Source organism: Stylophora pistillata, chromosome 5 (genome assembly GCF_964205215.1).
Source record: "Stylophora pistillata chromosome 5, jaStyPist1.2, whole genome shotgun sequence".
Taxonomy (NCBI): domain Eukaryota; kingdom Metazoa; phylum Cnidaria; class Anthozoa; order Scleractinia; family Pocilloporidae; genus Stylophora; species Stylophora pistillata.
The window spans coordinates 526,972-549,809 of NC_142523.1; the positions used below are offsets into that span (position 1 = coordinate 526,972).

Here is a 22,838-nt window from a genome sequence, read left to right on the forward strand (position 1 = left end):
GCAGATGTTCGGTCAGAACCTTGCCATTAACTGCAAAGCTAAATGACCGCAATCTTGCTGTTAAGCTTGGCTGAAAACGCGTAGAACCAGTACAGTGAGTTGAGAATAGCAGTGACTCGTCGCACAGAAAGCTTACATACTTATAAACCTTTGATCAGAGTTATCAAAACAACGGCAGAGAACGACTTAACATGTTTTTGGTCAGTGAAGCGCTAAACTGATACTGTTTTCAGTAAGATTGGGTCTCATTTTTTACTCGCTTTTCCCAGCAGGTAGATTTGCACATAGTTATCGCTTTCGTGCTGATCATCCAGATGTTTTCTGCATAAAAACAATAATTTTGTCGATCCAACCGGAGGGAAGGGATACCGACTTTTTTTTCAACAGACATCAGGTAATGAGCTCGCGGACATTTCCATGAGTTAATTGGTTTTCACCACATAATAATTTTCTTATTCGCTACCTTTCACACTACGCTTTCACATTCGGTTAAACAAATGAAACCATTTTCACAAACTCTTAAATCAAGTTTCAAGTTTTTTAAAATTAATATTCATTTCAAACCAAGGTGCTTTTATAAATAAAAGAAGCTTATGTTTGTAGTCAATGGAAATGTGAATACTTGAAAACTTTTGTGTCATGTCTGTGTTAAAACCTATTCTTCAAATCACTCCCCGCTTGTTTCCTTCATCTGTAGAGGTGGTATCCAAAATGATGAGACATTAGTTACCGGAGGGTTCTTCGTGGAAGCTTATTGAATATGCAGAAAAATTATCATACATATGAATTTTAAAGATATCTTGTTGAGCGATAAAAATGTTTGATAAAATCGTGCTGATAACAGCCAGAGTTTTTACTGAGAACATTCACAGCAAGGATTCTTGTAGCAAACAGGACGATCAGGTAGGGTGGCTCATGATACATTTCCTATATTCCGTAGGGTTTGTTCTCTCTTCTTAATTTAATCTTTTTATCCTGCTAAACCAAGATCCAAGGCGATCTGAGTCTCTGTGAAGTCGCGATGAGATTACGTTGAAGCAAGGGACACTGAGCCGACACCTGGTTATATTTTATCGCGAACCTGTCAGACTAAAAAGAATCCACTGTAAAGCCTATGTCTAATCTTCAGTCGATTTTTTACTAAAGATAATGTAGAGAAATACTTCATGAATTGACAACCCTTCAAGATGACTACCTCACCTATTTCCATCGACCGTCCGCGTCATTCCTCGTCTACATCAGTTATCTCATCCACTGACTGCTTCTTTAGATTTTCAAGGCTTCAAAGACAACCTTTGTTTGTCTTCTACAAATATGGTGTTCGAATATTTAGTTTCTATATTTAACAAGAGGTCAGAGTCATTTAAGTTAAAGGTGTCCTTGATAAGTTTAAGGTGGCACTGCAAATTTTCTTAAATAAATAGGATATTCATTTCATCGGTCCTTTGTCAACCTTCTCATCCGCTCTTTCAATGTGAGTTTTTTTTTTGGTCATTGCTAACACCGTGTGAAAATTTAGTTTAGAAAGATTTTTACCATTATCATAACAGCATCAGCAGCTGTGCCTGTCGCTTTCATGTCATATGATTGTTAAGACGAACTATTCCTCCCGAACCAATGAAAATGATTGAGATCTTAGTTGGGTCCAAAATTGAAAAATAAAAGCGAGAATATCTGAGACTAAACGTATGTTAATGAAAAAAACAATTGATCAACATCTTAATCTGTCAATATTGTCACCTGTCTTATTTCATGAACGATTGAAAGAATAAGAGAAATATGCTTTTGAACATATCTCGCTTTCATGGATGATGATGTAAATGTATTTTAGTGACCAGAGGAATGAAATGAAAATGTTGCTAATTGGCACATTTACTTTATGAATTTTTCAAAATGTTTTACTGATAGTGTCGCTTTCTGTCTTGTACTGAATTGATCGAGTCATTATAGGGGCACTTACTGCCTCTGTGGACCTCTTATCGACTTCTTAAAAACTTCTATTTCAAATGAACTTAAAGTTACTGTTTAAAAATAGATGGAGGATTACATTTGAGTTGAAACCGCAAGTACTCACTACTTTCATTGATTAACTTGTTTGATTAGGGAGTTCTAATACTACATCCGGGGGTTTCAACGTCAAATGCAAAGCCCCTGGTGATTGAAATTATGGTTAAACCACAGGCGGCCCAAGTGGTCTGTGTGTGATCTTGGTGTCTTAAGGCCATTAACAGGAATACCTGAATATTAGGATTGAATTTTAAGCGTAAGCAAATTTTGCGTGTATATACTTATCATGCATGGTTAATGAGGTTTTGTGTTAAAAATACTTATCACGCCTGGTTAATCAGGCTGTGGTATAACATACTCATCACGCATGGTTAATCAGGCTGTGGTTTAACATACTCATCACGCATGGTTAATCAGGCTGTGGTATAACATACTCATCACGCATGGTTAATCAAGCTGTGGTATAACATACTCATCACGCATGGTTAATCAGGCTGTGGTATAACATACTCATCACGCATGGTTAATCAGGCTGTGGTATAACATACTCATCACGCATGGTTAATCAAGCTGTGGTATAACATACTCATCACGCATGGTTAATCAGGCTGTGGTATAACATACTCATCACGCATGGTTAATCAGGCTGTGGTATAACACTCATCACGCATGGTTAATCAGGCTGTGGTATAACGTACTCATTACGAATGGTTAATCAGGCTGTGGTGTAACATACTCATCACGCATGGTTAATCGGGCTGTGGTATAACATACTCATCACGCATAGTTATTCAGGCTGTGGTATAACATACTCATCACGCATGGTTAATCAGGCTGTAGTATAACATACTCATCACGCATGGTTAATCGGGCTGTGGTATAACATACTCATCACGCATGGTTAATCAGGCTGTGGTTTAACATACTCATCACGCATGGTTAATCAGGTTGTGGTATAACATACTCATCACGCATGGTTAAGCGGGCTGATTTAGGTGCCAATTGAGTAGTTTCTGTAACAATTTTTTGAATAGTTTTTATTCAACCCTCCTCCTCTCAGTTCTCTTTCCTGCGCTTTCAAGATAACAGATCATAATCATCGTGATAACAAGTGTTAAACACGACTATTCCAAAACATCAGTAATAATGCATCCCCTATGAAAACTATCTTCGTAGGGAGGAGTACTATTTAAGAAATAGTGAGATTAAGACCAGAAATATTGTTTTTTCAGGTCTTAATTTTACTATTGCTTAAACAGTGCTCCTCACTGCGAAGATAGTTCTCATACGCGTTTCTTTATCCTCAGTTCAAATATATGATTTTCATATATTCTTAGAATAATACATCTGATTCACCTTGGTTATTCACTATTTTTCATCCAACCTCATTTAAGAGTTGTTAATTGAAATAATAACTCACTTATGAACTTTGCAGAAGAAAAAATTCACTGAAATACCAACAATGGAGGTTTCAAGCTACACAAATGCCACAGTACAAAAGCCGTCCCTAGTCAATCACAACAGCGTCGACACTCAAACTGTAGCAGAGCTTGTTCCCGTCGCGCTACTGATCATCATTGCAAATGGCTTGGTGCTGGTTTTATTTGCAAAGAATACCAAGCTCCGAACAGCACCAAACTATGTCCTTTTTAGCCTGGCCGTTTGTGACCTCGTGACAGGGATCATCAATATTCCTCTCTTTATTATTGTATCGTTCACACCAGTTATTAAGTCTTTTGAGGTTCGATACTACATGGCCATCCTGGTGAGTGTGCTGAACAATTTGACCGCCATATCATCTTGCTATCATATACTAGTCGCCACAACAGAGAAATATCTGTCGGTCATTTGGCCAGTAACGCATCGATTGATGACCAGAAAATCAGTTTGTAAAGTGCTTGAAGTAGTTTGGGCATTGTCTATCATTGTCGCCTCTAGTCCTTTTGCACTGCTAAGTATTAGCGATTTGAAGATACAGGCGCGATTGAGGCAGGGACATGTCATTTTTTGCCTCGTTGCCGTTTTCCTGTTGCCGTATGCATTCATGATCTACGCTTTTATCGTCATCTTTAAAGCAATTTTTAAGCAGAGAAAACCGTCGGCGAACACTTTATTGCTCTGGAAACCGGTAGTCTGTGATCTTCGTCGACAAGCCGCCCTCGAGAAAAGGTGCTTGGTTCTGTTTGTCACCATGGCCACAATCTTTCTCCTTTGTTGGTTACCATGGTATATCGTGATGCTATTATACAAAATAATGAACGATGTCGAGGAACTGGAAATCCCAGCTCACGTGTTTATTTTAGTTAGATATACTACTTCAATTACAAACCCTATTTTGTATACTTTTTTTAGGCGAGATTTTAAGACGGCACTGAAATCGCTCTTTAAAATCAAGCGATTCAGGCGGCGCTCGAGAGCTAGCGATGCAGAACCAAATAGGACATCGGCATTTAGAATGAACAAATTGCGTCAGGGGTTCTTGTAGCAGTTCAATCGCACGGCGAACACATCGTCCGAATTCACTATTTTTAGTCATGTGATTGTAAATAAATAGCCTGCCTGACAATTATCAGTAGTGTAGGTAGTCTGGTTGGCGAATCCCGCGCGGCCTGGGTCCGAGTGAAAAAAGGTGGGGGGTGTGTATGTGCACACTACCTACATACACACCCACCACCTTTTTTCACTCGGACCCAGGCCGCGCGGGATTCGCCAACCAGACTACCTACACTACTATTATCAGTTGCCGCCTACCGGTGCAGCTGTATGATTTGCTTCACTTGCAGGAATTTGACTCACTGGCTATTACACTATTTCCTAACAATTATCAAAGGGAGATAGTTGATTTATTGGCTTTTGCTATTATCAGGGCCCTGCTAATTTGAGAGAACTTCCTGATTCTTTTGCTCAACTTGCTATCTCAACTTTATTGAAAACTTTGTTTACTTTCGTTCGCTTACAATCGAGAGCCGAGTAACTGGTGTATAAAAACTTGAATGGATTTTTGATAATCGAGAAAGCAAAGTGTTTACTGCACTTGTCTGTCTCAAGGACTAATTATATATCACAAGGTAATTTTGATTTTATCACTTGGGTTGAAAATGTAACTTGGCCATTGTAAAGAGTCTCAAAGCTGACGTTTCGAGCGCTAGCCCTTCGTCAGAGCATTAACCGCTTCGCTCTGACGAAGGGCTAAAGCTCGAAACGTCAGCTTTGAGACTCTTGACGGTGGTCAATTTACATTATCAACCCAGTTTATAAAACCAAATTTACCTTTAAATACGCCCTACCGACGCAGCACCACAGTTTCTTCAGAAACATACCTTCTGTAACTATATATCAGCCTATTATTTCCAAGATGTATGTCATACGTCTTCAAACGTAAATCCCTCAAAGAATGCCGGGAACGCCCTTATTACGGCATAAACGTTGTTTATCTGCTTCTCCGTCCATATAATGCGGTGACGGGTAATCGAGGGGACTGGGTCCACTATGGCTGCGCAGTCCTGAATGAATCTGTCTGAACAGGTGACTTGAAGGAAATGGCACATTTTCCTAAGTGATTCCGTTGGCTTTTTTACGACATCCATACTAACAACACTCAGGAAGTCTTCCGGAAAAGATTTGTGGGCGACAAAGGTTCCTTCTGCCCAGTTGTTATAAAGTTGTATCTTTTCGTCTAAAATTTCACTGGCATTGATCTGCTTGGAATTGAGTTAATCCATTTAGTAGATGCAGATAAATAGATTTTGTTTTCTGTCTGATTTATTTATTTGAATTGTCTCCTATTCAATTGAGCTGTAGCTCACTAAAATGATGCTTAGAAAATGTCAATAACTCGCAAATTTGTTAAAAAATCAGACTATTTGCTGTAATAATCTATGTTTGGGCCGAAACAGCCCCGCCGAATGGCGACATCTTCATTTCACTGTTGACTTTCGGCACGTTATTTAAATATGCATACCTTGATATTTAAGTCAGCGGTCCTAGCTTGGATGTTCTTGTGTCGAAGAACAAATGTGGCTATGTTGTCAAATGGGTTTCTAACAACATGAATAAACTTAATGTTTACACCAAGTTTTTTTTTCATTTCATAAATGGCTTGTGTTCCATGCAGACGAAGCATTACTGCAGAGTCCCAAGCTGTCTTGTCTCCAATCACCTGTAGTTTGTTTGTAAAACGAACTGAGATAACGAATTGGTCTTCGACCCTTTGGCCGAACCATGGTACCAACAAACGCTTTTCATTCTACTAATTTATTCTTCTTTTCTCGCGTAGCTCCACTTTTCGCATATAAACACACTCACACAACCCACAATTTCTCCATTCGCTCTGAAGAAGGGCTAACGCTCGAAATGTCAGCTTTTGAAACTCTTTACGGCGGCCAATTTACACTATCAACTTAGTTGATAAAACCCCAAATATCATATTCAACTATGATTGACTTGCTTAAGGAAGAGCTCACAGGATTTCAAAATGATTCAAATCTACTTTGCAAATAAAGCATTTTGGTTAAGACAAAGAATAGCAGCCTACAACTGTTAGATATGATCGTTTAAGCCTCGAGGTTTAGGCCTGAATACAACAATAGTGATGGTTCGAGAAGATTAGTCATTTTTTCTCTGAAGAACTTGAAAAATTTTAGGTTAACCTGGCCAACATTTTACCTGTATGTATCGATCATATGTTCCCTGCCATTGACCTGGAACACTGTAACCGAAGATTTTTAAATTTGCCGCGCTTCCGTTTGCTTGGCGAGACCTTCGACCTCTTTTCACAGACCGCGCGGAATTTCCCATCATTGTGTCGAAGAATTCGTACTTTGATTTTTCCGTTTTCCATGCTGAATTATAAACCCATTTTCTCAATGCATACGATTCATCTGCAACTATCATATGAGGATGAGCGTCAAGTAATGAGGAAACTAAGCTGTGCCTACTGCGAGAGTAACCAACAAACAGCAACAGCGTGTGCACGTGATCATACATTTCCTTTTCGCTTGTTACTTTTTCTGCGAGAGAAGGAAAGACAAAACAATTTCAAAAACTGAAAAGGCAACTAAAAACTTCGCCTGTTCTAGCAATTTAGTTATCAGACAGAGCGAAAAAATAATTAATGCCTGGAACTGGGTGATTAGAATTGTGAACCGGTTTACAAGGTGAATAGTAAGACCCCTGAGTCAATTGAAACATTATCACACCTTGCTTTAATCAGCCTTTGTTACAATAAGGTAAATGACCCTCGAAAAAAAACTCCTCAGTGTAATTGCGTCTTGAGCGCGGGAACAAGTTCTTTAAAGCATCTCGTGGGCTTCTCCCAAGCAAGACAAATGGCCGCTCCCACTGGCCGCTAGAGGTCAAGGCAGGCCGGTTCGACCTTAGCAGGCCTCCCGAGAGGTGTTTGATATGCTAGGCAGCGCCAACGAGTGTCTATTCGCAGGCATATGCATTATCTACGTCAATCGGTAATGCTTCTCTTATCTGGTTTACCTGTGAACTTTATTGATGCATTGTTGTTGAGATTGTTATGCTCCTGGGATGCGTGTTCTTCTATGGTTTTCTTGTGAATGGAGAGTGGATACGCGTCACTTCTATTACTGCGAGTTTTATCTGAAAGAAATTTCAAAACAGAATTTCTAACCCAGAACATTGCAGCACGTGTCCTGCCATGCCTAATGATATAAAAACCCAATGTATGACATGTTAGATTTGTTCTATAGCTAATTCTTTATGTCATAATTCAAATATTCAGCTGTTTTATCCAGTATATCGGTTTGGGAACACATTTTAAATAATTATGGTTTTTAAGAACTCAGACACATATTTGATGCTTTTCTCGTAGTTGCTTACGGAGACGTGTATACAGTGAACACTGTATCGTCTAGACATAAGTGTAAGTCCCTTTTTCCTTCCATGCCTGTTTACTGTAAAATGAAGGGACGGACGCAACACCAAAGCTTTAGGACTTCCATTTTATGATCATGATAGCCGTAATAAGCAGACAACATTGCAAAAACGTGACTATCAGTTTTATCCATTACAGAGTGCAATTTATCTCTTTAAGTTGGTTATTCTGGATATTAACAACTGCCCTATCCGGATCTCGATCTTCCTAAGACAGTCTGAATAATATTTCATTACCTGTGAGATCGAAATGCCACAGGATCACCAGCAAAGACATACCAACCAAACAGGCCGCAACGAACACCACATGACGTAACTGAGGAGATCTGGGAAACATCTCTTCAGCCTGTTAAGGTAAAACACGAGACTCAACAATCGACACAAAGTTCTGCTTTAAGGTTAGATCACTTGTCACCGGTGAAAGCCAAGATAAATAACATTTGTGCCTTGGTTCTAAGTTAGAAAAGCCTTTTATAATTAATATTAGCTGTCTTAAGTGTTAATGTTAAAGTTTTGTAGGCGCCTTTGAACAGTAGGATACTGGCGCGGTATAAATATTTTATTATTATTATTATTAAAACATACAATAATGTCTACCACTGATCCACTGATCCCTTTTGTCATTTTAAAAGCATCAATTTCACGCCGCGTGATAGACAGGTAATTTCTTTCTGCAGCTTCAAAATACTTTTGACTGAAGACGGCGAATTTTATTGTATAACCCCCCTAAGGTACGGCTCCGCTTGACTTGAACAGATCGGAAAAAAGCTGCGCGGCTATGCACTCACGCGGACTGTGTATCAAACTGTTCAAGTATGTGAGCTGGAATTCTTGCCCTAAACTTGAAATTAAACAAAGGAGAACGTCATCGGACACACCAGTAAGCTAATGAGATTCAAGAATTTCGTATATGAAATATGACTATATGAAATTTTCGTATAAGACATGAAAGATTATTCATAAAAGTAAGTTTCAGGGTCACACTGAAAAATACTGCGTGTATCGTGAAACATTTTACATATCGACCTTCTGCTCCCCGAAACAGCCACGGGGTCTGTTAATGTAATGATATCCATCTTGTGAAATGTTAATGATATCGAGCGCCATTTTTGCTACGAAAGCGAATACTAACGACACATTCAATTTAAGTCTTCAATAGTTACATAATATTTGCAGACACAATCACTTTCTCTATAGGTGCTTGGTATATTAACAACTCACCTTCCTCCGCAACTGGACAATTTAGACTGTTTTCACGTGTTACCAAGTTAAACAGGTTGTAATGCTCAGGAACAATTTACCGCTGACTCCATTGATATGATTGACAAGAAATAAAGTAGGTAAACAATGGTATCTATTTTCATAAAAATAATGATGGAACATTTTTCTGACAACTTGCGAAGTTGATCACAGAAATAGTGTCCGAGATATAAAGAATTCTTTTTTCAACCCAGCTGGCTCCTTATATGTTTTCACCTTTTCCTCTACTTATTATTTGGGTTTCAGGTCTTGAAAAGAATCTTCGTAAAGGTTGATCTAATGAACGACTCCAGATGATAGTTGTATTTACAACATGGTGATTAAAAGGTGTAGAGCCTCAGGTCCCACCTATGAACCTTTGTAAGTAGAACCCTTTGGATAGAACATCAAGCGTTCGGTTGCATGAGCTTGTCTGTACATTTTTCCCGCAGACTCAGGTTGCTAAGGTTACTCAGGGTTGAATGGATATGCGAAGGTTTTGTTGCTTGGCTTCAAACGTGAGCTCCCGCAGAAATTATCACACAAAAAATGTCATGGTTTGGAAAAATAATCGCTCAGGTTTTAAGAACGAAAGGAAGTGTCAAATGTAGTTTTATTGTCTTATTTCATTTACGTTTGGCAAATAAAAAATTTTCAAGAGTGCGTATTATTTTAATGTGGTATAAACTTCTAACTGGTCCGACTGTAGATTTAATATCATTTAAGCTGTTCAATCTTCTTCAGATAAACTTTAAAAACTACAAACTAAGAAGCTCACTAGTTTCCAGGTTTGAGAACTCTGGCATGGCTTAAATGGCACCACAAATGTGGAATCATTTGGGGTGGCTTTATAGCTTCACCCCCATCTTTGAGTCAGCACTGCACTGATGAGGCCCAAAAGGCCCAGCTATATATTATATATATATATATATATACATATATATATAGAGAGAGTAGCACAACTAGGCTTTTATAGATTATGCTAGTAAAAGTAACATATTATGCTGGTAGCATTGCTTTTTTTGGCGAAATTATGCTAAAATTAGGCTCTTTTTTCCAAATGATGCCCCTTATTTTTTTGAATTATGCTCTTTGAAAAAATTACAAAGAAGTCCAAAAAATTAATTTTTTAATTAGAAGCCGTTGGTCTACAAGAAAGAAACGCAACAAATCCACAATGAAATTCAAATAAACATGTGGTTCATGTTAACATGACTATACATGGCCTACATCGCGACTTCTAGTTCCGGTGCACCCCAGACCCGGGCTCAGACCATTTCAAATACCGCTCAGTGATTCACAGTGAACTACAAATGCTACTACTTGAACTAAAACTTAAAACATCGAATAACGTCACCAAGTGCTTGGGAGTAGAGATGAACGATGATCAAATTGTAGCATCAAAAATGATCCGATAATTATCAAAATATGCGAATTATGTTAGCATTAAACAACAACAAACATATGAAACATATGTGTGAACTGCGGTTATGAGACGTATATGAGAACGATCCTTCGCAGTAAAGCACTATTTGAGCAATAGTGGAAATCAGACCTGAAAAAAATTTTTTTCAGGTCTGATTTCCACTATTGCTCAAATAGTACTTTACTGCGAAGGATCGTTCTCATATACGTATGTTAGCATTGCTACTTGGCAGAAATTATGCCAAAGGAAGTCGCCAAAACAGCGTTAAAACGACCGTAAGCGACAAGGCGGCAACAGAGTAAAGGTTAGGAGACTAAACACGTTATATTCCTCGCTTCACGTTTCGTGCGATACCGGCTTTTAAGCATAATTTAACGCGGAATTCCTTCGTCAGGGAACGAATTTTCCTCCAAAATTCAGTCTCAATATTATTTGGGGTTCACACACGGTACGCTTGGGCTGCCTGTGCTCTAACCAGCTTACAGTCACTTTCATCCTTTTCATCAGGAGAGGCACCATAGCCAAAACGATTGACAACATGGCGGACGGGGAGTTCGAAGGACTATACGAGGGGAACTTTGTCAACAACGGAAAAACCGAATTTAGTGATTTATTGCCGTACATGAAACGTTTGGTCTGTGAAGCCTTATCGACAGTCGATAGTTTGAATCAAACAAATTTCGATTCATGTTTTCTAAAGTTAAACAAGAAACTCGAAAATGGAGATCTAATCATTCCAGCTTTTGTGCGGAATTATCTTGGCGAAGGCAAGGTAGTGAAATTTGCTTTCTTTTATTGCTAACTTTTAGGAAGGGGCTGATCGAGGGCTTAACATTTTCCATAGGTGTAACAAGTAATTTTTCCCCTGGAAAAATACTTGCAATGGTATCGGTGTTACCTTGGTTTTCATTTATTTATTAATATATATTTTTTTGGGGGGGGGGGGGGGGGGCGAGAAGAGATAAGGGTGAGTGGGGTGGTCTGTTGTCTTCTATTATTTTCAAGCGTATTGTTGTCTGCAGTCTTCCAAGAACTAAGGTTTGTAAATAACACTAAAAGTGAACGTTAGTATTAAAGTAAACATAGACAGTTGATCACCAAGCTTGTTCCTCATAAGTGTCTTTTAGATGCAGGAAGCCCACACTATCATGTAGGGTTATTACTTAACAGATATCAGTTGGTTTTGGGTTCACTGCAATAACTCTCTCTTTCAACCTCCTGTACCATGACTAAAAACATTAGGAAAACTTTTTTTAGCTTTTAATTTTTCCCACTTTTTTCCCAAAAGAGATCAAATAAATCTCTTACAACTTAATTAGTGAGGTGACTTTTGATAAGTTGGAGTAATAGGTGAATAAACAGAACGATGTATGTAGGAAAACATATTTTGGCAGTATCTATTAGTCTTGGCTAATGGTGGGAGAATTTTTGTTATGTGTTTGGCATTTTAGGTTGAATTTCAAAGTCTCTGTCAGAGGGTAATTCATCAGGTGACTAAAGTTCAGTTTGTCAGACAGTGTTGTGTAACAAGTGGTGGCCATCTTCTGTTAAGTCTCTACAAGTCAGATCTGACAAGTGCTGTGTTCAATAATATTGTGAAACAAACAGATCAATATGGACAGTCAAGCAAACAGACATCTCAGTCTGTTTTATTGAATCCCTCAATGTCAGTTCGTGTAGATGATGAAGGCCATTTAAATCTTGATCAAATGAGAACAGTTCTCATATGCGAACACATTAAGGAACTTTTAAATGCAAATAGGTATGTACAGTTCCTTTCAGTTTGAAATGTAAAATATCTCATTAAGCTTAATGTACCCAAGGGTTGTGATTTGAAAATAATTATGATAGCTGTATGATCAGTATGAGTACTGGTGGCTGAATTGAATGATACTTGTGAAACAAGCATGGTATGTAGTAAATCAGTGTACCCCTTTAGTAGATGGGGGAGTAGGCTGGGGGCATGCTCCTGTAGGTGGGAGAGTTGGCTGGGGGTATGCTCCTAGGAAAAAATTTAAATCTGAGACCTGGTTTCCAGTATTCTGGGACGATTATCATGTTAGAGTAACTTTTAGAGACAGATTTTGATGTTAAGATCAGTTAAAAAATTCTTCGTTTCTGTATTTGAAAACAATTTATATAAAAATAGTCATAAACATATATACATAAATAGTCTAGCTGTGTAAACACCCCATATGTATTTCTAATCATTTTTAATCATTTTTGTTCGATTTAATCAATGCAATTTTTCCCATAAATATATATATTTTTACTGTAACATCAGATCTGTAATTTTAGCGGATGGTTTTTTTTAATAAAGACGAATTCATTTATTTAATTTACAAAGTAAAATCATCTGACAGCCAGCAGATTTTCTGCTGCCTACTGTACACTGATTGGCCTGGGTTTTGCATTCCTGAGTGTTGGATTAATCATAATTTTGTGCCACTTAAGTTGACAAGGTTTTGATAACAGGAACATGTATTTGTAATGTTTTTTAGCATCAATGTGATATCAGCTTTAGACTACAAAAGCCAACCAACTTGTACATGCAAGGATGGAAGTATTTGGGGTCATCAGGAAACTTACAACCTCTTTTCTCTGTCATCATTTACATCAAAGGAAATCAGCTTGTGGACAGAAAAAGACCTTACTGCTAAAGCTAAAGAACTTTATAAAATACTAAAATGCTGCAAATATGTAGACTCTTTGAACAAGAAGACTGAAATGCAGGCCACCGATGAGGCAGAGCCGAGTTGCAATTATCTCTGCGAGAGTGACTGTACATGCAAAGACTCTGATTTAAATTGTGATGCGGTGATTTTGGATTTGCCCAACTTTTGCAAGGATAATGAGCTGCTTTCAGGTAAGTATTACATGTTGCTCTTCTGTGACTTTCATTCAAACAAAAGCAGAAGTGCAAGACTCAAAGCAGTTTTTTCACTAAAACTTTCCACTATCCTGAATGTGATGCTATTTTACATTTAATTATATCAATATGATATTATTCTTGATATCTTTAATACCTGAAAACTTAAAACCTTTTAATGATTGTTTGGTTTTTCCACAATCTTAATCCAGCTGGTCCAATGGGAAAAAAAATTAATTTGAAATTTAGGGTAAATCTCCCCAATAAGAAAGTGACACAGTTGCCAAGTGGTTGGCCAGTTAGACCTCAGATCAAGAGGTCCTGGGTCTGAGCTCCTGCTGGGGAGTTGTGTGGTGTTCTGTATGTAGTTGAATTTGCTTCCATTGAATAGATCAAGATAAGAAATTGTCTGAAAAGTGTAACTTCAAGTGCCATCTGCAACAGATTTCTTTATAACTGTACCCAATAGATAACTAATACCTGTCTCCAATAATAATGTTAGTAGTACTGTCACATCCTCATTAGGTTCTGATGTAATTTTTTTTATTTTTAAAATTTTCATATGGAACATTACAGTGACCCCAAATAAATTGTCAGGTATGGTGATTTTACATAAATAGCAGAATATATAAGATTAATAAACAACTTCATAAGATCAGTTAGTTAATATTGTATGTTATTATATGGCTGTGTCTCACAAGGACTGGGAACTACCAAGTTTACGAATTTGATTGGCTGAAATCAATATTGAAAGCGGTCTAGATTTTCCCATCTAGACCGGCATCTAGACCAGTCTAGAAAAAAAGGTACAAAGAATATAAAAAATTGGCATATAAGACACAGCCATATAATAAACATCTTATTAACTGAGCTAGGTCGGTCTGTATGGGAGAATCTTGACCTCGGTCGCTGGTACAGACCTCACTACGTTCAAACTAATTATTATATAGCTGGCAGCTATATAATAACATTGAGTGAATCCTGTGGTGTGATTGGCCACCTGAGCAGGAAAGACGGGACCATCTTGCCCACACAGGTTTGCCTGCTTTGATACCTTGCAAGAAATTAGTAATGCATGGAGCTGACTTAAAAGTTCATAACTTTTGTACACTGTCAGCAATGAAGTCGCAGAAAGTAGTCGTAAACAATCAAAACAAAGGAAACTTTGACGACCCTCGTGGGTTTATTGTGCTACAAACACCATTGACTTTCTTTCCAGTTCTCATAGTAAACAAGTCATTCTTGATTATTACATATTAAGCCAAAACCCTTTGCCATGTACTAAATACTTAATTGACCAAGGTTGTTTGGTCAAGATAGCTGAATATTACTAAGCCTCGTCTTTTTTGCATTTTTATGGATCTCACTTTCTGTGCTACAAACAAAATAGGCTTTCTCTCCTAGCTCTCAAAATAAATAAGTCATTCTTGATTCTTATTTAAGCCAAATCCTTTTACAATATAAAAAATATTTTATTTATCATGCTTGTTTGGTCAAGATATCTGAATATTAGCCTGTTTTTTTTTGTCTTTTTATGGATCTGGACTTTGTCTTGGTCCATAAAAACACACAAAAAACCTATCAATTAAATTAGAGTAGCAGTGAAGGAAAAACACCATATAAAAAGTAACTTGTTATGTAGACCAGCCATCAGATGGATTAGAAAGCTTCATACAAAAGCACAGTGACAATGATGAATAAAGCACTGAGAGCGTTGGTTGTTACTACAGTATCATTTGTTATTAAGAGCAAGATAATTTTAAAAAAGCTGAAATATTTCTTTAGATCGTTCTTGTTATTTTTCTTTTCAGTTTCACCAACAAGTTCTATTCTTCTTGATGTGGCAAAGTTGGATTTAGCTGAAAAAAGTGTAAGTTGGATAAAAGACTCATCCTTTATGGTGTGAGATATAGGTAACAGAAACATAATTTTTTATTATGATGTGTTATTGAATATTTTTCCTTTTTTTTTCATGGATACAGATTGGAGATGTAGACATGGTGGTTCATTTAACAAGCTGTAGACTAGCCTTTAGTCAACAGCAAATGAGTACAGTTTGGCAAATGACTGCAACTAATCCGGCCAAGATGAGACAGGTAGACAAAGTTGAATACAGAGTACATCTCAAGGGTGTGGTTCACCAGTAGGTCCCTGTGAATTCCAATATCATAAATTATTTCATTGTATCTGATTTATCACTTTCACGGGTTTATTACGAATCAACTTAACAGCCTGCTCCCAGTTGGCTTGTTAGCTCAGTTGGTAGAGCGCTGCACTAGTATCGCAGAGGTCAGTGGTTCGAATCCTATACAGGACTGATTTTTTTCAGGTCTGATTTTCGCTATTGCTTAAATAGCACTATCTACTGCAAGGATCGTGCATCATATGTATCATAAATTATCTTATATACTTTTACTAGTTAGGGATTTGTGTATAGGGTGATGGTGCCAAATATATTTGGTGGGGGAGGGGAGAGGTGAGCAGGTGCTGCTACCAATTGAAAGACAAGTACACATGGTTAGAGCTGATGGCAAGCTGCTAGCAGTGATAATATGCTTGTTTGCTTGTAGTTGTTTCAGCCTACTAGCATAAATTAGGTGAGACTGTGATGTTTCACCTTTTTTAGCTTTGTCTTCAATAAAACCATGAATTGTTTGCTTAATTTTTTTAAATTAGTTGTCATAAATTTCCATTGAGCCATATTATCAAAACAAGGAAACAATATACCAGATATGTAACTGTCATGATATTTGGTTGAAATCCAGAGAAATGAATGAAGCAGGAATCTTAAGGTATATGGTTTGCACCCTGGGATAACAATCAGAGTACACAATCACAGAAGTTTTATGTCAGCACCCTGAATTTACACATTGTCTTTCTAAAAAAATGTACTATATGAAGGTCAGGATAGAAATGGCCATGTGAAAGTTTTGGAATCGTCAACTGAAGGCAGTTTACTAAATGTGAAATAATAGCATAAAAATTCAACACACCTTTGGGAAGCTGAAATGTCATATAGGTTATCTTGCAAGTAATCAGTAACTCAATATCTGATGTTTCTTCAATTTTAACTTGTTGCTTGTCTGTATAGTTTTTTGTCTCCCACGGGCTGGTTTCACTGTACAAAGATGAGCAAAAACTTCATGATCATCTTGATTTCTTGGAGTTATTGAGGTAGGTTCACACTGAAGATGTTGACTTTTGTTTTTTTTTTAACATGACACAGTATTTTATGAGAGGTGAACACCTAATGCACTCACTGTTATTTGTGATTATTTATTTTTAACAGAGGAATCATATGATTTTTTTCTCAGAAAAAATAGTTGATTCACTGTTAATCTGAAGTCTTACTTTGGCAGAACTCGTGAAAAACAACTTCGAGAATCTTATATAGTGAAGTATGGCAATAAAGTTGAAGGTATGAGCCTGAAGTCAAAATCAAACTTGTAGTTTTAGTTGATTTAATCACACATTTTGATTAATCAGTAGAGTTGTGATGATGCTATTATTTATTCACCAGGCTATGGCTGGGACAAATCACTTCGGGAAATGGCAGTGGCTGTAATTAAATTAGAAATTCTTTCTTCTGCTCCAAACAGTGAAGTGAGTATTGCAAGGCTGTTCTTTCAGGACATACACATGTTGCCAATTTGGGGACCTTTGCTGAAAATGTAGACATCAAATTGTTTTTGGTTGGCTATGTTCACCAAGATGATTGTAGCCTGGTATCTTGTTTTGAGGCAGGCAAAGAAAAATCTGAGTACCAAATGAGGGTTTGAACCACAGATTCTGAGGATGGATGCTTTACCTCTGTGGTTGAATGAACTTGTTAATGATTGAGCTACAGTTATGTAACATACTTGTAGGCTCATTTAGGATCTTATGAATTTACGGTATTTGTTCAATCTGGAGGTCCTTTGTTCATAAATTTGGAAGATCTGAGGATTGAAACTATTTTTTTTTTTGTTTGACTCACCTGCTATATTGATCATAATGATCATGTTTGACATGGTGTCAGATCCTGACCCTTGTCTTGGTGGTAATTTTTGGAACAAAGGAAAGTAATAAATTGTTAATTAAAAATACTTTATTGTCTGTAGGTTAAAATTAACATAAGCGAAACCTCAAGACAATTCAGGCAAGCCACCTTTGTTTTATACAATTGTGCCAGGCTTGCTAAACTGTTTGCAAGCTTTGAGGAATTTGTCCAGAAAGGTGAGATCAAGTGTTGTTATTTTTCATGAATGATAAGGGTTTTAGTGAGAAAATAAATAATAATAATAATAATAATAATAATAATAATAATAATAATAATAATAATAATAATAATAAAGATAAAGAGTATTTCTATAGCGCACAATTCCAGTAAATTGCCCGTGGCGCTTTACAACAAATAAAAATAAATTATAAGCAAACTACATTTACTAACATTCACTAAGATAAGTTTTCACAACGCTTTTGAAAATGTCAACAGAAGAACTCGTACGTATTGAAAGAAGCAAAGAGTTCCACAATCTAGGAGCACATACTGCAAACGATCGATCTCCATAAGTTCGCATTTTTGAAGATGGCTCTACAAGGTCGCCATTACTAACAGATCGCAAAGAATAAGAGCTCCTACGATGAGTTAAAAGATCAGACAGATACGACGGGGCCTTACCATTAAGATATTTATAAACTAAAAGAAGAATCTTAAAAACAATACGATGTCTAATGGGAAGCCAATCATGCAGATCAATTAAAGTCGGAGTAATATGATCGAACTTCCCAGTCATGCAAACTAGACGCGCAGCAGAGTTCTGAACAGATTGTAATTTAGCAATAAGGAACTTAGGAAGTCCATAAAGTAGAGAGTTACGATAGTCAAGTTTAGAGGTGACAAAAGCATGAACAACCATTTCTGTGGTTTCGCGGGTCAAATACTTTCTAATTCTCGAAATAATTATTCCTAAGATGATAAAAGGAGCACTTGCAAACATCAGAAATATGTGATTTAAAAGACATAGTATCATCGAAGACAACGCCAAGATTGGAAGCGACTTTCACTGGAGTAACATCAACATCCCCAACACGGAGACAGGACAGCGACGGAGAGGAACGATAACTGGAATGAATAACCAATAATTCAGTCTTGTTTTGATTAAGTTTCAATTCATTGAAAACCATCCACCGGCAAATGTCATTAATACAAGCCTCGAGCTGCAGCTTAGAATCATACAATCGATCAACACCCTTAAAAGATAAAAATAGTTGTGAATCATCGGCGTAAAAGTGAAAGTTAAGATTATGACGGCGAATAATATCCGCAACAGGAGAAGTGTATAAAAGATAAAGTAACGGGCCTTAAAGGACGAACCTTGAGGCACCCCAGTTCCGAGATGACGTATCTTTGAGAAAGTTCCCCATTAATATTCACGAACTGAGCGCGATTGGTCAAATAAGAGGTAAACCATAGACCACTTTCATAAATGGCTGCCGGATTAATATTCTTTTGTTTAAATTTAAATTACCCTTTCTGGCCTCGTTCTCCAGTACAAAATTCAAAAGAATACATTATCTCAAGCGAAGGGCCGATCCACAAAGTCCCTAGCATGTCGACAAGCGAGATAAAAGCAATTCATGATTCACAGTGTAAACTAGTTGTCATTTTACCCTTTCTTTGTTGAATTATTTTTTACAAATATTTTATAAAAGCAATAGAGGACTTTATCAAATTTACATAGCCTAATCTGAAGACTCAGGGATTAGAAGAATTCTTGACGGTTATGCAAACCGTTAACTGTGTCTCTGAACTCCCCACTGAGTGATCACTGTTCACGTGATCATTCCAGACGTCAAAAGGTTGGCCTATTACTAACGATTTTGAAATTCTGTCAGGTGTGTATCCAGCACTACCTCCAGTCACTGAGGTGGATTTTTGCCTGCTGCGTGATCAGGTCAGTGACTGACTGATAAAAACTGTGGTGCTGTGTATTGAAGAAAATCATCAAGAGGTCCTTGGAATCATTGGGGCTGCACCTCTTTAGCATGGAAAGCGCAATGTCTCTCTACCTGTAAAAGATGGAGCTATGAGCTATAGCGTTAGGGATTAGGAGACCTTGGATGTTGCAACACAAATTTACAAGTCAACATACAATCTGCATGTTGTTTGTCTGTTTATCAAGTGTACCTTGATTTTGTCTCAGTGAGTCCCACTTTTCCCTCTCAGCTATATAATTCTTTATTTTCTAAAACAGGCTGAATGGGAGCTGACATTACACTATATTGTTGCTTTTCCATCTGTGATCAAGGATGCTGTCGCTGGACTGACAGTGTTTAAATCAAAGTCACAAAATGTCACTATTCAGTCAAATAAGGTCAGTATGTTGTGTGTTTCAGTAAATGAGGTGTTAATACTGTACTTGTTAATTTTGAATTCTTTAGTCTAGAATAAAAAGTTTGGTACACGCACTAAAAGGAGTTCTTTTACTCACATTTATTTGTATCACTATCTGTTGAAAATCTAAGCCATACGAGGGCGACGATTGCAGTTTCTGTGGAACAAATGATGATTATTAGAGAAACTGGTTTTTTTATCGTATTTTCATTGCGTCTTTTTCAGAAACTGAAGAGATTGTTTGGTGTGTAATGAAAAAAAGGGAATTCTTCATTTCTCAGTTTAATCATGCTCGGGCTGATTAGAACAACATGCTTTAGACATCCTCAACTTATAATAAGAATATGCATCTCTTTTATACGCTGAGTACTTGAACCAATAGGTGATATTCCTTGAGACTGGTCGCCAAGATAACTGTTTCATTTTTGCAGCTCTGTTCTTCAATCTTTTTCAGATCTGCTGTTTCCTTTTGAATTTAAGCCACAAGTTCAGTTCATATTACGGCCGAGTGCATGTTCTTGGAGTAAGTGATTTTGAGCTAAAACGTGAAATATGCTTATTGTATTTCCCTTCTTTCTGATATTTCACCGTGCAATTCAGCTAAAGCTTGACCCACACAGAAAGCATTGGTTTACAAGGGGGGAAACAAACTGATCACTTGCCATTTAACAGTGAAATAACTGGCTCACGTTCTCTACTTAAGAAAATAGATTCCATGTTGCCGTGCGTCTGTTTAGTAACAGATCACAGATAAGGTCAAAACTAACCAAGAATTAAAAAAGTAACACGTGACGCGCAGCCAGGTGGTCACTGTTCTCACCACATTCTATCACGTCTTCAGTGACCTATTTTTTAACAGACCCACGGAATCAACTTGTTTTATAGATGAGCCAAAAATTATTCATGATGAAGTCCTTTAGACGTCTGTCCTCCTGTAGACCATTTACTAAGAACCAATCAAACTGTGGGTGTTAATGAAGCCTCTTAAATAATGCGTGCAACTTAACTACTGGATAGACTCAATCACAGTTTAATTTCAGTTTCAGACTACGCACTAGACACGCGATAGATCGCAGATTTTGAAATAATTAAAGCTGTTGAATTAGTTGTTACAGGCGTTTTTTATGATCTATTTGGTTTTCTTGTGATTAAAACAGGAGCCGAGACAGCATCTTTTTCCTACAATGTTTGCAAGACTGTATCTAATGAAAGCTCTTCAGCAGGTCAGTTTATGTACTGTGTTTATTATCAACTAACTTTTTATCATACGTGCATCATACGTTTTTATCCCCTTTGTTATGATTCCCTTTGTTATGATTCCCTTGGGATCCAGTGCAGGCAGTGACGTCAACTTCAGGAAAATAGAAATGATGATTTATTTCATTATGCACCTATGGGAATTCGAGACTCGGGCCTACCTGCAATCAATCATTGGCTGTGCGAGTTCTGGGGAGGGGGGGGGGGGGGGCGATTTTGACTGACCTGACAGAGTTTTTTAATCAAACACTGGTTACTCATCTGGCTTTAAATGTAACAAAATCTTGATTTTTGTTTGTTGATTTTCAGATATTTTTGAATTGTTTGAAACTCCTCAATATCAACCCATTGACTCAAATGTAGGACAGCAGAAATTGAACCTCGTATTATTAAATTATTATTCAATATCAAGGTTTACACGCTAGACAAGACAACTCAGTGTTTTTATATGAGAATAAAGGCAAGTGCTTCAAACTATTTTGTTCTCGTTTGTTATCACATCTCAGTCTGGATTCATTTATCACACACTGGGCTTGGTTCCTCATTTTGCCATCTTGTTGCTGATTGGTCGATATCTGTGTTGGCACAGAAGGGTCAAACACAAAACTTTTACCAAAACAGACATCAGTTTGCCAAGACACAGAAAATTTACCAAAACAGGCCTTGTTTTGCTCCCACCAGGCGGCAGTACCCGAAATTTCAGTTTTTCAGAATTCATTGCCGCGCTTTATCTTCCTTTATGTTTAGATACTAATCCTAACCCATTTTCGCCGATGAAGTACCGCAAACAAGTTTATTACAGACTGAAAAGAAGATGTTTGGCCAAGTTTACTTGCTGGCGTTCTTTCACAACGTGTGTTATGTTGTGTGAACTTGGGATGAAACACATCACAAGGCCAAGTAAGCAGATCTCGCCGGACTCAGCTCCCTTATAAAAACTTTTAACTTCACTCTTTCTCTTTCCTACAGCTGTAAAGCGTACGCACGAAACCCACTACTCTTCCAAAAAGAATTATCCTTTTTATTCCGTTTTCGCTCCGCTGGATTCTCGTCAAGCATTTACTTAACTATACTTCCATCCTTTTCCCTCGCATCCATACAATTAGTCAAGGTTTATTTTGTTAAAAATCAGTTAGGAAAGTTACTGAAATAAAAATGAAACAAACCCTGTTTAAAAATTCCATCCCGATCCCTGTTATTCTGTTATGCAAACTTACACCAACCGATGAAGGAAGTTGTAAGTTTTTATCTGAATTTGCACGTGTAAATCTCTCATCTCATTTACATTTCCTCGTGGTCTTAATCTCTCTTTGATAGTTGTTGTAAGAAAACTTGCACGATGTGATGGTGCAACATTAGAAATTGTTTTTGCTGCTGCTGATTTTGGTGTTGTTGCTGATGCTGCATTTGTTGTTGTAGCATTTGCTGTTGGAAAAATTAAATTTGCTCATTTTGGGCCTTTATCTGCAACAGGAGGTGTTCATTTCGATACCTCTGGGCCTCCCTTTCTTCTCTTCTATCCCTGAGTTGTTGCTCTTCCATTTCACGTATGGTTTCTCCCTTTTCTCTTAACCACTGTAATGCCTCTCCTCATGATGTTGTTCTTTTTTTCTAAGCCAGGTTTTGCCCTCATCGGTTTCTGTTTGTTGTTGCCTCTTTTTGGTTTGTACCCTGAGCGTGCCGATCGCCGGTGTAATGAATAAATTTGTGTAGCTAACCCGTATGTTGATGATGACGCGATAAAGGCATTGTGACGTGAAATT

At 37.4% G+C, this 22,838-nt stretch overlaps 3 protein-coding genes across 4 annotated transcripts; 2 read left to right on the plus strand and 1 right to left on the minus strand.

Moving 5' to 3' along the window:
- Positions 1 to 798: 798 nt before the first annotated feature.
- Positions 799 to 4,621, plus strand: LOC111338878 (adenosine receptor A2b-like). The gene is made up of 2 exons (XM_022945426.2): positions 799 to 903; positions 3,443 to 4,621. The coding sequence occupies exons 1-2, from the start codon at positions 817 to 819 to the stop codon at positions 4,490 to 4,492; spliced, it is 1,137 nt and encodes a 378-aa protein (XP_022801161.2). The 5' UTR covers positions 799 to 816; the 3' UTR covers positions 4,493 to 4,621.
- On the minus strand, positions 4,129 to 9,493 carry LOC111338893 (uncharacterized). Of its 2 annotated transcripts, XM_088760092.1 has the most exons (7): positions 9,130 to 9,493; positions 8,146 to 8,254; positions 7,495 to 7,614; positions 6,673 to 7,016; positions 5,969 to 6,166; positions 5,328 to 5,705; positions 4,129 to 4,246 (listed from the first exon to the last, which is right to left on the minus strand). In XM_088760092.1, the coding sequence occupies exons 2-6, from the start codon at positions 8,243 to 8,245 to the stop codon at positions 5,370 to 5,372; spliced, it is 1,098 nt and encodes a 365-aa protein (XP_088616218.1). In that variant the 5' UTR covers positions 8,246 to 8,254; positions 9,130 to 9,493; the 3' UTR covers positions 4,129 to 4,246; positions 5,328 to 5,369. The 2 variants fall into 2 exon arrangements, with proteins under 2 accessions (XP_088616218.1, XP_088616217.1); XM_088760091.1 differs by lacking the exon at positions 4,129 to 4,246 and having other exon boundaries at positions 4,674 to 5,705; positions 9,130 to 9,489.
- A 1,588-nt stretch (positions 9,494 to 11,081) lies between these two features.
- LOC111338909 (DALR anticodon-binding domain-containing protein 3) lies at positions 11,082 to 21,552 on the plus strand. Its single transcript, XM_088761053.1, has 15 exons — positions 11,082 to 11,345; positions 12,025 to 12,335; positions 13,075 to 13,439; positions 14,019 to 14,039; positions 15,254 to 15,312; positions 15,425 to 15,538; positions 16,534 to 16,616; positions 16,802 to 16,860; positions 16,963 to 17,045; positions 17,543 to 17,657; positions 19,320 to 19,378; positions 19,679 to 19,798; positions 20,273 to 20,341; positions 20,976 to 21,041; positions 21,385 to 21,552. Exons 1-15 carry the CDS (start codon positions 11,112 to 11,114, stop codon positions 21,436 to 21,438), a joined length of 1,812 nt encoding a protein of 603 aa, XP_088617179.1. The 5' UTR covers positions 11,082 to 11,111; the 3' UTR covers positions 21,439 to 21,552.
- The last annotated feature ends 1,286 nt before the right edge of the window (positions 21,553 to 22,838 follow it).